Source organism: Saccopteryx bilineata, chromosome 5 (assembly GCF_036850765.1).
Source record: "Saccopteryx bilineata isolate mSacBil1 chromosome 5, mSacBil1_pri_phased_curated, whole genome shotgun sequence".
In the NCBI taxonomy this organism is placed as follows: domain Eukaryota; kingdom Metazoa; phylum Chordata; class Mammalia; order Chiroptera; family Emballonuridae; genus Saccopteryx; species Saccopteryx bilineata.
In genome coordinates, this window is record NC_089494.1 from 61480860 (window position 1) to 61500707 (window position 19848).

General features: G+C 39.3%; 1 protein-coding gene across 5 annotated transcripts in view; it reads left to right on the top strand.

Annotated features, from left to right (window-relative positions):
- Positions 1-19848, top strand: part of CHN1 (chimerin 1) — a 227390-nt gene that overhangs the window by 176849 nt on the left and 30693 nt on the right. For all 5 annotated transcript variants that reach the window (XM_066281004.1, XM_066281005.1, XM_066281006.1 and 2 more), the window contains one exon: positions 1301-1378. In XM_066281004.1, the coding sequence (XP_066137101.1) occupies positions 1301-1378 (78 nt within the window). The remainder of the gene's footprint in view (positions 1-1300; positions 1379-19848) is intronic.

Sequence of the window (19848 nt, forward strand, 5' to 3'; positions counted from 1 at the left end):
TTCCTGTAAGAACAGTAACACTAATCTGGGACCTGTGTACGTGAGGAATTATTCCCAATGGGCTCCCACTATGGCCTGACCTCAGCTCTTTGAATAATGAATACTGAAAGTAAGAGTTAAAATACGGTTGGATCTATTTAAGTATAGACCAACAACAAAACAACTCAGAGACAAACTAACCACTTCAGGGTGTTAGCAATATTTTATGCATGTTCCTTTTTCTACATGAAAATAGTATAATATCTAAACTCCTTTTCTTTTCCCTCAAAATACTTACCAGCTTTTGCTCATCTTTAATAAAATTTGGTTTTAGTTAACTAACCTCAGTCCATATGCACAAAGAAGGGCATAGATCAGCCTTTCATAATTTACCTGGCAGTGGTGCATTCTTTTTAAAACCTGGTGCTGCATGTTAATTTTCCTTTGCTTTTAATAGGTAACAATATATTCCATTTTGTAATAATGCATGACTCATTCATTGCTCATTGTCTTCCCACTGTGGGTCTTGATTTTCCTTGAGCTAGCAAGAACATGAGGAGGGAGAAACAGAGACGGAGGAAGTTGAGGAATACAGTACTTAAATACTGTTGCTTGATTTTCATTGGCTATCTCCTTTCCTGCGGTGACCAGTCTAATCCAGCCTTCCTTGTCAAGTCCCTCCCCTCCCCCACTCTCTGCTAGGAGCTGCACAGGGTGTCTGTGGCTAGAAACTGATTGCAGGCAGTATGTAGGAATCTTTCATTCAGAGTGGACGTTAATATATTCAACAGAGGAGAAAGCTTTTAGAAATGTATCATTTGTCAAAATTGGATGGCTTTTAAAAAGGGAGAGATGTTGAATGTTTTGTATGTTAGCATCGACTATTTCTGTTCAGACTCAAGTTTTCAGAAGCTTAAATATAGAGCCCTTTAAAAAAAAAGGAAGAAAGAAGAATTTTTCTGGTTAGTTGACCTCTTTTTAAGAAGTGCTTCATCATCTTCCTCCACTTCTCTGTGATGTTTCTCTGCAGCTCTCTGTAGCTTAGGGTTCTGTGCTGGCTGGCAGAATGCTCATTTGTTAGCTGAATAGAGTTCATCGACAGACATAGATCAATATAGGTTTTATTTCTTTCCTGTGAATTTCGAAAATGCCATCCAAAGAGTCCTGGTCGGGTAGGAAAACTAAGAGAGCCACAGTTCACAAATCAAAACAAGAGGGCCGTCAGCAAGATTTATTGATAGCAGCACTGGGAATGAAACTGGGTTCTCAAAAGTCATCTGTGACAATCTGGCAACCTCTGAAACTCTTTGCTTATTCGCAGTTGACATCACTTGTTAGAAGAGCTACTCTGAAAGAAAATGAGCAAATTCCAAAATATGAAAAGGTTCACAATTTCAAGGTAAGAATATTTTTTTTTAATCTTATAAGAAAGGAAATGTACATTACTTGAAATTCACAATATTAAAGCAGTATCTGCTGATGTCTTTTTAAAACTAGGATGACTGGGCTAAAATATTCTTGCTATTTAGGGAATGAAGGTGTTTTAAGCATGGGTTTAAGCAGAATAAAACTAATAGAATCCAACCCTTTTTTCTCTAATGCTGATTTAGTATTCTGTTTAATCAGTGTATTTCAGTGGTAAAAAATATTGACTATTTACAAGGTCTCATTGAATGATTTTGGCATTATTCTTATTTGTAAGGCAAATATGTCTCTTGGGTATTTTGTGAAAAGATTAGACCTTATCTCTGTTTCTGGTAAAAAAAAAAAAAAAAAGCTTTGGCTATAAGAGTCATGTGCTGTTGCATCTGGATTGAGCAGATGGTCTGCATTTCCCATAGTTTCTGTCGTTTCTCCTCCATAAGGGAATTGACCATGATGAAAGGAGACTGACGACCATGGGAGTGTTGGTGCTACCGACACCAGCATCTCCTCAGCCTTTGAGTATATGCTTTCACCTTGTGTGTGTGTAGTTTTAAATTATTGTGTTAATGTGTTTTACCAACTATACTTTAATCATCTTTCATCAAAATGATGTGTGTTGATTCAAGCTGTGTGTAGATCTTGCCTGTATTTATAGCATAAGACCTTGAAGTTCAGTCCTTTGCAACCTAATTCAAAGAACGTACAGTGTGAGGCCATGCATGAAACCCAGTTACATGTAATGAGTAAATGGATGGACTGGCATTTCCCTAGTAACTTCCCAGTAATTAAACAACTTTATGATGAAGTTCTTAAAACATAAATATTTTTAGTTCAGACAAACTGTTAATAGTTTTTATGTTGGGGGTATCTGGTTTCAGAAGATGCTGCTGCTGAAAACCCTGTTTTTTTCATTTGTTTATTAATTTATTCAGCAGAATGCACTAGGCTCTGTAGCAGAAAATTTTATTCCAAATTTGCCAGTTGTCCTGATTTTTAACACCAGTATTTATTTTACTCACATGCTAAATACAAAGCTCCCAATAGGGTCTGTTTTTTCCATAGTGAGGAGGAGATTTTTATGATACTCAGACCATTTTAGGATAAAGGACAGATTCCATATGTATGGGCTGTGTAAAGATTGCTAATATTTCAGGGTAAACCAAATAGCATTTTCTTCTCCTTCTTTAATCTTAAGGCCTTACCTTTTAGCTGGTATCTTTGATTTCAGATGAAACTTGAGACCATAAATAGGTCTTTTCAAGGATTTGCATAAACAAGCATATATTCCCTAATTTTGGGGTTGTATTTCTAATAGTTTCTCTACTTTAATTAGCACATGGCTTTAATGAGGAAATTTTGTATAGCCGGAAAGTGCTGACTCTGGGACCAATTGTGACTCTTGGTACCCAGACTGTTTTAATGGTATTTGTCTTGGGGGGGAAAAAAGCACATGAAAAAGTAGAAGTCTGCTTCCTTCTCTGGAGCTAAAAAATTAAAACCAGCTTAGGCATACTGTTTTAAAAAAAGTATGCTCAGGAAAGAGCTTATGTTAAATAGATGAGTTGTAGTACATACTTTTTAGAGTTGCTGATAAAGTCAAAGTCTCAGAATTTGACTCTTTCCATTGAAATGACTGTTACTTTAAAATGCTCCTTGTGGTGGCATTATTAAAAGAAGAGGAAAGGGGGAGTCGAACTTGACTTCTGAGAGCATCCCCAGAAGAATTCAGACTAGGGCAGAAACAGTTCCCTCCGGCAGATATGTTCTCTTATTCTCTTAGAAGGTCACCGCTGTGATATGGAAGTATTTACAGTTCCGAGGTTTATTGTGGGAAAAACGCTGAGCATTTACATAATTGTTCACGTGGCCTTGCCAGTGACTATTTTCTGTGTTGGCGAAAGTGTATTCTGCCTACCCATGAGCCTACTCACCAAAGCCTCGTTTCACTGTGGTTTTCTTTTTTGCTTCTTGAAGTGTCCCGTTATGTAACCTTGTTCTGTGGTGTTGGACAGCTGCCAAATCTTATTTCAGAGAGTGAAGCCAGGAGTGTCTCACATCTTTGGTGAAAGCATTCACCAAGGTGGAAAAAAGAAATCAGTTGGGCCTAACACCAGACAGGTGTTTGTTTATTAAGAGTTTTTTGTTTTTTTTTAAGAAGGGAAGAAAACAAAACAGAAAGGCTTCCTATTTTGCTGTGTTATATAACATGGTATTTTTCTTTTTTCTGTTATAAGGATTTGGTAAAGCATTGATTGCAAGAAAGATCACTGTCTCTCAGGGGGGGTCATTTAAAAAATACACCATTTTTTAAAAAATGATTATCCTATAAAGTTGTCAACATAATTTAGAGAAAAAAATAATTGTAAATGTCTTCTGGATCAACTTGTCATTTTAAGACTGCCCACATCTACGCCTGGCCTGTGGTGGCGCAGTGGATAAAGCATCCACCTGCAATGCTGAGGTCGGCGGTTCAAAACCCTAGGCTTGCCTGGTCAAGGCACATATGGGAGTTGATGCTTCCTGCTCTCCCCCCTCACTAAAATGAATAAAAATAAAATCTTAAAAAGAAATAAACTGCCAACATCCTAACACAAGAAAGAGCGAGCTAATTTCTGGAGCAGACTAAACAAAAAACTTCTGACATTAAAAGTCAGACACAGGCCTGACCAGGCGGTGGCGCAGTGGATAGAGCATTGGACTGGGATGCAGAGGACCCAGGTTCGAGACCCTGAGGTTGCCAACTTGAGTGCGGGCTCATCTGGTTTGAGCAAAAGCCCACCTGGTTTGAGCAAAAGCCCACCAGCTTGAACCCAAGGTCCCTGGCTCCAGCAAGGGGTTACTCGGTCTGCTGAAGGCCTGTGGTCAAGGCACATATGAGAAAGCAATCAATGAACAACTAAAGTGTCACAACGAAAAACTGATAATTGATGCTTCTCATCTCTCTCCGTTCCTGTCTGTCTGTCCCTGTCTATCCCTCTCTCTGACTCTCTCTCTGTCTCTGTAAAAAAAAGTCAGACACAGGCACCCCACCAGCAGCGAGTGCCCCCACACCTGAGGTGCTCTGGACAGAGATGACTGAGGCCCCGCCTTGCCTCAGGGGCTTGCTTATTGTTCATACGACCTTGGCAGATTGCTTCATCTCTAAACCTCTGGTTCTGTATCAGAAAAATGGAGTTCCTCATATGTGTGGGACATGGTAGCCACTATTTTTGTTATTACAAATTACCCCCTAATGGATATTGTTTTCTGAATCCAAAACTGTTTTTCTTGCCGGTTATAGAGGTCACAATGCAATCAAGAACCCTGACGTGATTGTGGGGGGCCTCAGAGCCCTTGCTTCTTAACTCGCTTCCGGGCAGTGTCAATTACATAAGAGTAGTTACATTTTTATGCACCACAGAATACAGTGAAATCCTCTGTATTTCTTTTACTCCCTCTGTTAAAGTATTCAGTGTTTTGTTTGGTATTTTTAATTCAGATAGTTCTATAAAATAAGATTATCTGTAATAACAAAAATAACAGAAACCTGGCTACTTAGGCAAATTAAACAATTAAAAAGAAAACATTAAGAATTTTAGTAAGTACTTTAAAATGAGTTTAGTGAGAAGATACTTAAAATTTTTTTTGACAGAGACAGAGTCAAAGAGAGGAATAGACAGGGACAGGTAGGAAGGTAGTGAGAGGAGAAGCATCAGTTCTTCGTTACAGCACCTTAGTTGTTCAGTGATTGCTTTCTCATATGTGCTTTGACTGGGTCAGGTGGGGAGGGTGGGACAGCAGAGCGAATGACCCCTTGCTCAAGCCAGCGACCTTGGACTTTAAGCCAGCGATCCTGGGGTCATGTCTATGATCCCACGCTCAAGCTGGATGAACTCGTGCTCAAGCTAGCAACCTGGGGGGTTCGAATCTGGGTCCTCTGCAGCCCAGTCCATCGCTCTATCCACTGCACCACTGCCTGGTCAGGCTTAAAAAACTTTTTTTTTTTTTTTTTTTCCTGAAGCTGGAAACGGGGAGAGACAGACAGACTCCCGCCCGACCGAGATCCACCCGGCAAGCCCACCAGGGGGCGATGCTCTGGCCCTCCGGGGCGTTGCTCTGCCGCGACCAGAGCCACTCCAGCGCCTGGGGCAGAGGCCAAGGAGCCATCCCCAGCGCCCGGGCCATCTTTGCTCCAATGGAGCCTCGCTGCGGGAGGGGAAGAGAGAGACAGAGAGGAAGGAGAGGGGGAGGGGTGGAGAAGCAGATGGGCGCTTCTCCTGTGTGCCCTGGCCGGGAATCAAACCCGGGACTTCTGCACACCAGGCCAACGCTCTACCACTGAGCCAACCGGCCAGGGCCTTAAAAATCTTTTTTAAGGTAGTCTTGTGGTGACTGGTTGATTTTTGAGTTTAAGATACTTGGCTTCTGCATATAAATGAAAGATGTGACCTGTTATATTAATAGGTTTAATGTTGCCAAAATAATATGCAAGCAATGAATCCTTAAATGTGGATTGATACTGCAGTTAAAACATTATAACATGAACCTTGTAATATTTAGTAAAATTATTGCTTTAATATCTACTGGGATAAAGTAATAATAATGAACCTATCAGTCTGGGCCAATAAACAAGACATTCTGTGGTTTAGTAAACTGAAGAGTAGGTCTGGCCAGCCCCTGCTGAAAATGATCTTTTCTTCTGAGGATATAGACAAATTCAAGCCTTATGGTCTTTATTTCTATTTGAGAGTTAATACAAAATGAACCAACAGATAAAAATAAATGTAGTAAAAAATTTGGACTTAAACTACATGCTCTATAATTTCTCTTATATCACTATTAATTTCTCTGATCAATTATATTTGGAAGCATTTGATTTATTAATATATTGCTTTTTTGTTAAAGTTTTATTAAGGCTCATATGGAACAAAATTTTAATATATTAATTTTTTAAAGAATTAACTAAGCCTGACCAGGTGGTGGCATAGTGGATAGAGTGTTAGACTGGGACACAGAGGATATAGATTCGAAACCCTAAGGTCGCTGGCTTGAGCACTGGCTCATCAGGCTTGAGCACAGGGCCTTGAGTGCAGGGTCGCTGGCTTGAAGCCCAAGGTCACTGGCTTGAGCAAGGGGTCACTCACTCTGCTGGAGCCCCACTCCCACCCCTCACCCCCGTCAAGGCACATATGAGAAAGCAATCAAGGAACAACTAAGGTGACACAACGAAGAATTGTTGCTTTTCATCTCTCTCCCTTCCTGCCTGTTTGTCCCTATCTGTCCCTTTCTTTCTCTGTCTCTGTTTCTCTCGCTAAAAATAAAAGAAAAAAATCAACTAAAACATATGTGAAAGAATTTTTTAAAACTAGTTATATTAACAGTCAGTGAAATGTCATATTCAAGAACTGAGCCTCCCATCTCTCCACTTCTCTCCATTCTTCCTTCACCTGTCCCCACATCCAGCAAAATGCCTTGTAGATGTTCAGGCAGCATCTTGTGAGCGCACAGCATGACACGGGACCTATGTGGTAATGGTGGGAGCTGTTGTTATTTTGAACCCACTTCTTATGGCAGTTGGAAATTTCCATACAAATGTAATCTTAAGACTTGTGTTGTTACAAATGGGCTTTTAAAATCAAATTCTAGTGAGTTTTTTAAAATGAAACCCCCAAATATTGTGTTATATTTGATGGAAGTATGTATCTATGTTCACATTTTAAGTGCTTAGAAATTTGAGTATTGGTTTGAATTAATAGTAATATAAAATAAGTTAAATGCAACATAACAAAATGGAAAAGGCAACCTGGAACGTCGTCTCATTATTAAGCTTCCGCAATAATGTCACTTGTCATTGCTTCTCCCTCTGTATATGAACATGGAGTGTCCAAAATTAACATTTTTAAAGGAATAATGTTTTCCTCCAAATAGGTATATTATACATATGTATGTAGATGCATGTGTATACACACACACAATTCTTGATTCCTAATGTGGTGAGTTTTAAGAAAAGATAAAAATAAAGATCAGTGCAGCGGGGATTTCTGTCCAGGGCAGTCAGCCTTACAGAAGGCAGAGAGGAAAAGTAGGAGATTAAACAAGGTCATCTGTAAAGTCCCTTGTAGTCATTATGTTTCTTATTGCTCTGGTAGAATGCTTATCAGGTGCTGTGGAAGCCAAAGGTAATGAAGGCACACTCCTCAGCTTTTTTACTTCTGCCCCTGCTGGCAGTGAGAAGGATCACAGAGCCCGAGCTTGTACTCGCACTGAGGCCCCCACGTTCCGCCTCCCGTTGGGGCCCTCCCCATCTCAGCCCTGTCTGTCCTCACAGGGCAGAGGTCTGGCTGGGGAACTAATTACGAAACGTCGGGTGCATATCTGGATCATGAAGGTGATCGGAACGATAACTGTCTGCCATTAATAATCCAAAAAGAGATTTCACAAGACTCTTGTTGGTTGGCACAGCGTTGCTTGTACTTCTTCATAGACATTTTTTTTATGGGCTAGAGAATTTAAAATGCTATACTTAACTAGGGAAAAACCTATGATTTCATAAATTTGAAGAATTAATATTGCTAATACAGTCATTCTACCCAAAGTGATCTACAGATTCAATGCAATTTTTATCAAAATCCCAATGACATTTTTTACAGAAATAGAAAGACAATCCTAAAATTCAGATATACCCACAAAAGGCCTCAAATAGTAAAAGAATCTTAAGAAGAAAAAAGCCGGAAGTATCACACTTCCTGATTTCAAAATAAATTACAAATCTACAGTAATCAAACAGTATAACAGACATGTGAACCAACGGAACAAATTAAAGAGCCCAGGAAAAAAGTCCATGTATTTACTGTCAACTGATCTTCAACAAGGGTGCCAAGCCCAGAAAATGAAGAAATGATAGTGTCCTCAATAAATGATGTTGGGAAATTGGATATCCACATACAAAATAAGGAAATTGGTTCCTTATCTCACAACATATACAAAAATTAACTTAAAAACAGATTAAAGACTTGAATATAATCTCTGGAACAAAAAAGAAAACTAGAAGAAAACAGGAAGAAAGCTTGTTGACATTGCTCTGGGCAGTGGGTTTTTGGATGACACCAAAGCACAGGCATCAAAAGCAGAAAAAGAAAAGTGGGACTGCATCAACCTAAAACACCTGATCGGCAAAGGAAACAACAGAGTGAAAAGGCAATCTAGGAATAGAAGAAAATATGTGCAAACCATCTATCTGATAAGAGGTTCATGTCCAAAATATATAAGGAACTCATACAACTCAATAGTAAAAAAAATCCCAAATGATCCAATTTTAAAATTGACAAAGCACCAAGAGTAGACATTTCTCAGACGAAGGTTATGCAGATGGCCAACAGGGACACGAAAAGGGGCTCCATATCACTAGTCATCAAGGAAATGCACATCGAAACCACAATAAGATATCACCTCACACCTGTTAGAATGCCTGCTCCCCAAAAGACAAAAGATAACCAGTGTTGACAAGGATGTGGAGAAGTGGGAACGCTTGTATACTATTGGTGTAAGTGTAAATTGGTTTAGCAATTAGGAAAAACAGTATGGAGGTTCCTCAAAAAATTAAAACTACCTTCTGATACAGCGATAAGTTACCTTTGAATTCTGCTGATTATCCCTTTGCTGTGCAGAGTATTTATTATTACATGGAATCCGCATGTCTATTTTTGCTTTTGTTGCTTTAAAATTGGGAGATTTTGAAGTTTTTCTTACTTGGAAGTTGTTAGTGGAATTTATTGGGTGTCCTATTTCTTTTGTGGAAGTAAAAAACAAAAAATGTAAAGAGTAGTTTAAATTTGGGGAGATACTTACAAATTCAGAGAAGGGCAGAGAAGGTAATTGGGTCAATCAGATTTGGAAGTTTGTCTTTCTCCATAGGAGACTGTTAAAGGAACATCTTAAGTGTCTATTTTATGTAATTAAAAACAACAAAAAACCAAACTCAGGCCAGCCTTTGAAATTAAGATGTAGCGTTGCCACTTTTAAATACCTGAAGAAGGGCCCTGGCCGGTTGGCTCAGTGGTAGAGCATCGGCCCTGCGTGCAGGAGTCCCGGGTTTGATTCCCGGCCAGGGTACACAGGAGAAAGCACCCATCTGCTTCTCCACCCTTCCCCCTCTCCTTCCTCTCTGTCTCTCTCTTCCCCTCCCGCAGCCAAGGCTCCATTGGAGCAAAGTTGGCCCGGGCGCTGAGGACGGCTCTGTGGCCTCGGCCTCAGGCGCTAGAGTGGCTCTGATTGCAACAGAGCGACACCCCAGATGGGCAGAGCATCACCCCCTGGTGAGTGTGCCAGGTGGATCTTGGTTGGGCGCATGCAGGAGTCTGTCTGACTGCCTCCCCGTTTCCAACTTCAGAAAAATACAAATAAATAAATAAATACCTGAAGAAGGACCCTGACTCCCTCTCTCACCAGAACCTATCCTGATTCTGTTATTCCCAACCAAAATTTTTTTTGGGACCCTCTGGCAGACAAGTACATGTAATGTGGCACTCATTCTTTCCAGCACGTGTGACTTAATGTTTTAGGAAATTTGGTATCTCTAAAGTTTATGCCAAAGTAAAGAACCAGCTCAGCATGTGACTCCCAACACAATAATAAGTAAAGGATGTAAACCCATAAGAACACATAATTATAGAAAGCCTCTTCTTCCCAAATTCCATTCTTTTAGTTTATGTGTCCACACAATAATCGAACCCCCAAGGATTGGTTTTCTTCCACATTTGGGAAATGTTGGTACTTTAAAGGCAACTTTCATAGTCACTTGTGTCATATACGCATTCTCCCTTTCCAGATTTAACTGAGGGTTACGTTTTTATTCTATCCTGGTTATTTTGTAAATTAATAGGAGAGATACATGTATAATATTTCCCAGCTCTATTTTTCAAAACATGTTTAATTGACAAATTATACTGTCATACTTCATCTTCTTTGTGACCCAGAAGACAGAGAGTCTTACTTAGGAGGCCTACTGTGACTTTAATAAGATTGTCAAAGCATGTGCCTGAAGAACATATACATGTCATATCTTATCTCAGTTACTGCTACGTCGTCCCTATTATCTCGGTACACTTATTATCATATTTAGCATTCCTTATTCCTGTGTGATAGTGCATGACACAAAAATATCATCACTATTATCAGAGAGTCCAAAGGGCAGAGAGAACAGAGACATGCATATACAACAAAGGAAGTGGAATATAGGTCTAAGATATATTTTAAGTAAAGAATACATGGAAATGTTGATTTTTCATTCTTAAATATTTTGACACAGTAATGCTGGTAGCTGAGAAATCACTACAAATTATTTTTCTGATAGACACCAAAAATATCAGTAGTTTTTTCTCAGGTTTATTCTTCTTAAATTATCTTAAGGTTCTTCTGATTGCAAGATAGGAAAGCTAGGAAATGAAAGGGAACAAGCCGAGCAGTGTTACACTTCTGAAGAACAACATCAACAACTCATTTTCTATATTTCTATATTTTTTGTGGAGCAAAACTAGAACTTGGGTGTGTTTTTTAAAGTGTTATCCAGATGTAAAAATTTAAAAGAAAATAATATGTCCATTTTTCGGTTATGGGAACCAGAGGCTTCTTGTCATATTAGGTGATATCCTCCAGACTGTTGTAATAATGACGGTGTTTTGGCTGTCTGTGTGAATGGATTTGCCCAAATCAGGCCTCAAATGTCAGGCTCACTCTTCTCTCTTTTGTAGAGCTCCCTTTGTTTGGAGTTCCAGCTCTTGCATGTGCTACACCCTGACCACTCGCTGCGCTCTGCCGCAGAAGCTTGGGTAGTGCCCTGAAGAGAAGGTCCATCTCTGGGAAGCATGCAATTTTGCTTTGGTGGTTGCTGTTACAGATCGTTACTCCAAAATTGTATGACATTGCTTCAGTGTGTCTTTTTAAAAATACATTTGGAACCCATGACATATTTACCATTTAATGAAACAAATAGGAGACTGTCCATTTCAATGTTTGGAATGCCCAGCCCATACTAAGGGCAAAAGGGAAATTATTGGCTCCTGTAGGAAAACATCTGGTGCTAGTTGACCTTGGAGCCTAGCAGTGCCACCAGGACTCTGTCTCCAGGCTGTGTCTTCATTTTTTAGGCTCCTGCTGGTGACAGGATGGCTAGCAGAGGCTCCAGCTCTCTATATTCTCAGATTCTAGGCAGGTGCAATAAGAGATTGTTTCAGCAAAGGGTCTGGGCAGTCATTCACCCAATTATCTCATATGCCCTTCTCTGAACCAGTAGCTCTGGTTTCAGGAGAACAGAATTGATTATTGGCCTAGATCTAGGTCACATATTTTCCTGGAGCTGAGGATGAGGTCAGTTCCATATGTTTCACATAGCTTGAGGACTGTTATTGAAAAATAAGACATTTATTCCTTGTGGCTAAAATAGTAAGAAATGCCCCCTATAAAAAAATGACAAATGAAACCGCTAATTACAGGATCCTAATGTACAAACTAGTGAATACAACAAGTTAAGGTACCACTTTGTTGGGAGAGATGTGCTTGTACAGCAGCACCAGTGACACAGACGTCTAAGCAGTTCAGCCTCTATAAGGGACACTGAGACTTGCTGGTTCAGTTATTATTTTACACATATAGAAACTGAAGCCCAGAGAAGTCAAAGGTTCAAGCTCACATAAAAGAATAGTTTTAGAAATAAGAACATAACCTGCATTTTCACCTTTGGCCATGATGAAGAAAATGGATATCCCTTCCCATCTGAAACAACTAGCAGACTAGAAAAAGTGTATAAAACAATAGTCAGATATTGAGCAACAGGTAGTACAGTACTGTAATACCTGAAAGAAAGAACACAAACAAGATAAGTCTGGAGAGTGCTCTTGCCTACTGCTTGAAGGGAATTTCCAGGCCACAGAAAGATGGAAGGGGTCTGAAGAAGGCCCAGTGGTCTCGCTAGGCTGAGGACGCAGAGACTGCTGTTTGGCCAGGCAAAGGAGCTAAAATTTGTGGGACAGAGTGCCTGGGACGACAGAGCTTATACACAAAATCAGCTCTGGAGATACAGATAAGAGTCCTCTTTCATCTTTGAGTACTTATCTACACATGGATGAGGGGAAACCATGAACAAGCCAATGGCCTGAACAATTACTGAAATTCACTCAAAGCTAGAGAATAGTTTTGTCCACCAGTAGGAGTGGAATGACATCATAATACCTGAGCATTGTTTAAAAGTTCTTAGAGGAGCACCTTAGTAGCATGACTAAATTAGTAGTAGACTAAAGGTAGCAGTGAGGACAGAAATAGACACTATTTAAAATGATCCAAAGGATATATCTAGAGATGAAAAATATATCTAAAGTGAAAAAATACAGCATGTTAGGCACCACAGAAGATTAGCGAACCAGCAGACACAGCAATAGCAAATATGCAAAATGAAGGACAGAAAGGATTTAAAAAAAAAATGAACAGAGCACCAGTGATCAATGGAACAATATCAAGCAATTGCACTTAAGTGTAGTTGAAATCAAAAGTGTTGCCTGTGGAAATGGATTTTACAGAGTGGCAGGGATGGCATTCCACAGGACTCGTGTGTGGAAGATTGTAGCTTGGTAAAGTTTAATGGAATTGAAATAGAAGGCTGTCTACAGGTTCCTAATGTCTCATCTTTTGTCGGTCCGGTTATGGAAAAAGTGCAGCCTAGTCTTCATCAAGTGCAACACAGAGGTCAGTGTCCAAATATTCTGCACCATGGTTCAGCCCATAGCTAAGCTTAGTGCAGTCCGGGCGCTGTGTTGCTGTGCTCAGGCTGCGCTCAGGTCCTGTACTTGGGAGACCACATGGCTGCCAGCCTGCAGCTCTAGGGCCACATAGCTGCACGGAGAATGCTTGAATGAACGGGGCGTGTGTTTCCAAGCAAGAGAAGAGAAGAGAAAAAGAGAGCTTCTTTAGTAGGCTTATAATTGCCTTGGGCTTTGGGAAGGACTAGACCTTTTAAAAATTAATTAATTAGCTGTTTAATCTTTTACAGGTTTGCATTGGTTTCTCTCACTAACCAATCAGATCCTTCTTATAAGCTAGACTGACGGGCCTCTAAGGCTATACCATCTTGGCTTTTACTGTGCACCTGTAGAAGCACCTCCCCCATAGTCAGGCATGAACCTGTTGTGTCCTGAGAAGATTGAAAGCTGGTCCTTCCTCCCTACACAGGGGAAGAAGGGGTGTTAATTCCCTTAGCAATCCCCTGGTTTGTCTGAAACTGCAGCTTGCCAGTGAAGCAAGCAGGCTCTTTAACGTCTGATTCCCTTTGCTTCCTTCCCTTATTTTAATATCTAGCTACTTATGCTAACAAGAAGGAGCAGTGATAGGGAGCCTAGAAATAGGACAATTATTTGGATGTATAGTCATGCATCACTTAATGAGGGTGATACATTTGAAAAATGCGTCATTGGGCAACTTCATTTTTGTACAAATCAAGAGTGCACTTACACAAACCTAGATGGTATAGCCTATTTGCTCCTAGGCTACAAACCTGTACAGCAAGTTACTGTACTGGATACCGTAAGCAGTTGTAACCAAATGGTAACTTTTGTACATAAAATGTATCTGCACATTAAAAGGATACAAGAGAAGTACAGTGTATAAAAGAAGGTGTGTGTGCACATGTGCACACCTTGGGGCGTCAAGGAGGGCTGTGGAGGGAGGCGCCTTTGGAAAGAGCAGATGTCAGGAGGTGGGAGAGAAAGAGCAGAGATGAAAAGAGATCCAGAGAGATAAAGCTTGAGATAAATAATAAGAGAGAGAGGGAAGAACAGGGCTGGGAGGAAAGCGAGATAAAGAGAAACGGCAAGATGGAAAGTGAGTTTGTGAGCGTGAGTGTGTGTACACGCACACAGGCAGGTGCAAGGCAGGTGCATAGCAACACGGAGCCTCTTCGTCTATTTAAATCGCCCCAGCTGGCAGTAAATTCAACATTGTAGTTGGGTCCAGCATTTTATTTTCTTTTGCAAACAAACTTTTTACTTATCCATTATAATATTATGGGACCACTATTACATATGCGGTTCATCACTGATCAAAATGTCATTATGCAGTGCCTGACTGTGTAATGATTACAATTTTGTAAGTTTGCCGAAAACCCACAGATCCAAGAAGTACAGTGAACTTCAAATAGAAAAAATATAAAGAAACAACACTATGGCACATCACAATCAAATCGTTAAAAACCCATGCTAAAGAGAAAATTGTAAGAGTAGCCTCAGAGAGGTGGAGAGAAATCAGGTTGTGGAAAAAACCATTCATTTTCTTCCCTCAGCCTGAAAAGTGAAGTTGTTCATCCCTCACACATGATAACAGAATATATAGAGGACATCTCTAGGACCTAGAAATTAAGCATGTGACTGGGTTCTCTTGAATTTTATTTTCACATTTTAGCTTCTTAATGTGTTTATAGTTTTATGGTTTTATAGGACATTAAATATGCACCCTCACACACAAGAATACAATGTGCATTTTTTTTTTGTATTTTTCTGAAGCTGGAAACGGGGAGAGACAGTCAGACAGACTCCCGCATGCGCCCGACCGGGATCCACCCGGCACGCCCACCAGGGGCGACGCTCTGCCCACCAGGGGGCAATGCTCTGCCCCTCTGGGGCATCGCTCTGCCGCGACCAGAGCCACTCTAGCGCCTGGGGCAGAGGCCAAGGAGCCATCCCCAGCGCCTGGGCCATCTTTGCTCCAATGGAGCCTCGGCTGCGGGAGGGGAAGAGAGAGACAGAGAGGAAGGAGGGGGGGGATGGAGAAGCAAATGGGCGCTTCTCTTATGTACCCTGGCCGGGAATCGAACCCGGGTCCCCCGCACACCAGGCCGACGCTACAATGTGCATTTTTTAAAGAAGAGAAATTACTTTTATACTACTGTTTTATTAATATCTTTAAAGATTATTTCAGTGTAGAAAAATATGACAACAGAAGAAACACATTATCTCTTTGTCACTAGTACTCCTACATAGCTTATAAATTTTTTAAAAAGAAGTGAGGGAGAGGAGAATACATATTGCATAGAGATGAAGAAAGAATGACAGCAGAATTCTCATTAGAAACTATGCGAAATAATGAAATGACATCTTTAAATTACTCAACAACCAAACACTACCAACATAGAATTCTATATCCAGCAAAAACATTTTTTTAAATGAAAGACAAAATAAAAATATTTGTTTTTTAAACAAAGAAAAGCATAGTGAATTTATCACCAGGAGACCTGTACTACTAGAATGTTAAAGGAAATGATTCAGACAGAAGGGAAATATTGAAATTTAGATCTATACAAAAGAACAAAAAATGCCAGACATGGGGAACATGTGAATAAGTGTAAAATATGTTCTTCATTTTAGCGCCATTAAAAAATAATTAACTATTTAAAGCAAAAATAGTAATATATTATGTAGTTAATACAAGTAGAATATACGACAACACTGGCATGAAATACGTGGTTGGGAGAGTGGAGGTATGCTGTCTTAAGATTCTGTACCTGTACCTGAAATGGTATAATATTGTTTGAAAATAAATTGATAAGTTACAGCTATAAATTGTAGACCTTAGAGCAAATTCTAAAATAAAGTAGTTATAAGTTAATAGTGGAAACAAAATAGATTCACAAAATATATGCAGTTTATTCAAAAGTATGCAAGCAAAAGAAAAGAGAGCAAAGTGCAAATGGAATGCTATGTAGCAAACAAAGAAAGATGGCAGGTTTAACCCAGTCATATTGATAATTACATTACATGCAAATGGCCCAAACACTGCACTGAAGGCAGAGATTGTCAGACTGGATTAAAAGGCAATACCCAGCTATATGCTATCAACAAGAAACCTACTTTAAATATTAATACACAGAGAGACAAAGAGAATAAGATATACCATACAGAGAGTAATTCAAAGAAAATTAGATTGGCTATATTCTATTAAACAGTTTTCAGACAAGAAATATTATTGGGAGTAAAATTTATCAAGAGGACATAATTTAAAATTTACATGCACCTAATAATAGAGGTTTAAAATACATAAAGCAACAACTGAATTGAAAAGTAAAATAGATAATCCCCAATTATAGATGGAGATTTCCTACTTCTCTCTCAATGGTAGAACAGATATACAAATAGAATAGAAAATTAGTAAGGATATAGAAGCCTTGAACAAAAGGATCAACCAATTTGACCTAAATGACATTTACATAATATTGTACTCAGCAACAGCAGAATGTACATACTGTTCAAGTGGACCTGGAAGATTCACTAAGACAGACAATATTCCAGGCCATAAAACAAGTACCAATAAATGTAGAAGGACTGGAATCATAACAAAACTTATTCTCTCATCACAATAGAATTTCAAAATCAATAATAACATATCTGAAAATTATCCCACGTATTTAGAAATTAAACAGCTTACTGTTGAATAACTCGTGGATTAAAGAAATCACAAGGGACATGAGAATATAGCTAAGATAATGTGTTTAGTGAAAACTTTACCATTAAATGCTTATTTTAGGAAAGGAAAACCAGGTCTTAAAGAGCTAAGCTTCTACCTTAAGAATTTAGAATAAGAAGACCTAATTAAACCAACTAACAGAAGGATGGAAATATTAAAGATAAGAGCAGCAATCAATGAAATAGAAGCAAAACAATAGAGAAAATCTGGATCTTTTTTACTACAGTTACATAGTTATAGTTAATTTCTTGCTCATCTTAATCAAACCTTTTTCCTGATACCTTATAGGAATACTTTCATTCATAACATTTTAACAGTAAACTTCATTAGATGACAACTTTAAAACCAAGCCAAAGAGAAATTGCAACCTGGTTGTATGGAAATGTTAACATTACTACAGACTTGGCTTCAAGGAATTGTGGATCGCAAGATCCTATGGATTGGTCTGAGGCTTTTTTGTCTCTCAGTGTCCAGTTTACCTATCAATAGTATGGGGAGAGACTGTCACTGAGCTGCAGATTGATTGTACACTGGTTTTTATTGCATAAGTAACTGAGTTCATTTATTTTTCTATTATACCTTCATACAATAACTTTAGGAAGTTGCCATTTTGAAGCATTGATTTACTGTGTTGATTGATATTTTACTACTCATATTTGAATGCAAACTTATTTATCAAAGTAATGAAACTAAACTTTCAAAGTAGAAGTGTTTGTTATGGCATTTGACATTTTAAAACTTTAACCATTATTCAGTTTAGAGCTAAAGTTCTCAGTAGAGCCCCTTTAAAAATTTTTGGCTTCTGAAACATAGAAAAAAGTCTAAACATTAAAATTATAAGTTTCCTAATACTTTAAACACCCATATTTTGAAATGAAAAATGTTTTTGAATTACTGGTTATATTTATTGTTATAGTATTTATTATACAACCTGTACCTTTTAATATAATCAAAATAAATAAAAGGAATGCCTTGAGAACTTGAACGTGTCCACTGCCTGATTCCTGGGTTTCACTGATGGCATGTCAGGGGTCACTCTTGTAGTTTACGACAGAACAGTGGCACCAGCAACTGGGTGTTCTAGCAAGGTCATTTGTCTGCATCACATGTTAGAGGTGGAATTAAGACTATCATACTAGATTACTTAAAAAGGGAATTTGTAATTCTATGTATAAGCGCTTATAATTTCTAGCTTCCCAGTAAAATAGATTTATATAGAACCTCAAAGCTATAAATATGATAGTTATTCCAGACATCCTATGATTCCAAATCCACATAATCTCTTACCAGCTATTTCTGTGGATTGTACACTGGTTTTTATTGCAAAAATTTTTAATGATAATAAAGTTGTGTAGTGCCTGTTTGAGCATGTCTGTAAAATAAAAGGACAGGAACACCTCTTTGCTCTCACCTGGTAAGGTTGTAAGTTTAGTTGGACAGAAATGACTGCCCACCATAAACTTCTTTTGTCTGGGTTTGAGCATCCTGTTTAATTTGGGTCTCTTAAGTTTGCAGGGCCATTGAGCAGTGCTCATCTGAGCTTATCAGGTTTAGTTCATGGCCCTTTTATTTTTTTATCCACAGTTCATAAAAGTATCAATCTAAAATTCCTAACAGTCCTCACTGAAAGTTAAGGGTTTAGAAACAGAATTCTGATTAATTGGAAAGAAATTGTATGGTGTGTATTTTTTGTTTTTGTTTTTTTGTATGTGGCAGAGACAGAGAGTGGGACAGATAGGGACAGACAGGAAGGGAGAGAGATGAGAAGCATCAACTCATAGTTGCAACACCTTAGTTGTTCATTGATTGCTTTCTCATACGTGCTTGACCGGGGGCTCCAGCCAAGCCAGTGACCCCTTGCTCAAGCCAGTGACCTTGGGCTCAAGCTGAGCCTTGCTTAAACTAGATGAGCCCATTCTCAAGCCAGCGACCTTGGGGTTTCAAACCTGGGTCCTCCACGTCCCAGTCCAATGTTCTATCCACTGCGCCACCATCTGGTCAGACAAAATTGTATGGTTTTAATGATAAAAGGTATAAAGTACGGAGGTACTTTTGAAAGGAAAAGGAAAAAGCAAGTTGTTCTGAAAGATGGTTATTTGTGAATAGAGAAGGTTTGTACAAAGGAAGGGACCTGAGAAAGTGAACAAAGGTGAGAAAAGGGGAAGAAGGAAAAAAATGCAAGTAGACAGGGCAAGGAGAAGAGGAAGAGAACAGATGCTTTAAATGTAGACAGTCTGGTCATTTTAAGAGGAGTGCCCAGAATGGAATAAAGAGAAAAACATGTTTTCCCTCCTGATGTTCGATGAAGAATAGGGGGGCTTGGGGCACTTCAACTCCCATGGGTCCCACCCATAGCCCCTTGTAAATTTAGAGGTAGGACCAATTTATTGGGAAGAGATTTAATGATAAGATTAGGACTAGGATGCCAGATTGAGAGAGGGGTAGGGGCCCTCCAAGTCTCCCTCTAGTAACCATAGTAGAAGTGAAGGATTTAAAACAAACCCTAGCAGCAGAAACAGGGTACCAAGATGCAAATGTCTGGGTAGAATGGATCAAATATTCTGTCAGCACCCTAGACAAAAGCAACTGTTACGCTTGTGCTACAGGAAGACTGGAGGCTCTGATAGTCCCATTTCCACTCAGGTGGTCCGTGGACCCTGATGGGACGAACTGCATGGTAGCCCTGTTCCAACACGCCACTCCCTGGCAAACAAGTCACATGGGTTGTTATTGCTGCTATTTCCCAAGGACAAAGACATTACGGGTCAGCCCCCAAAGGCTATCAGAATGCCTATTCCTATGGCCAATTTCTCTTCATTCCTCTCAAGGTAGGGGAAAAGTTTGACCTTTGTAGGAAATCTAACTCCGTGCAGTGAAAGACAACCGTTTACAGGGCTGACAAACCAATCTGCCCTATCATCGCCAGAAATGATGTTTGGTGGCACTGTGGGACAAAGATCTGTG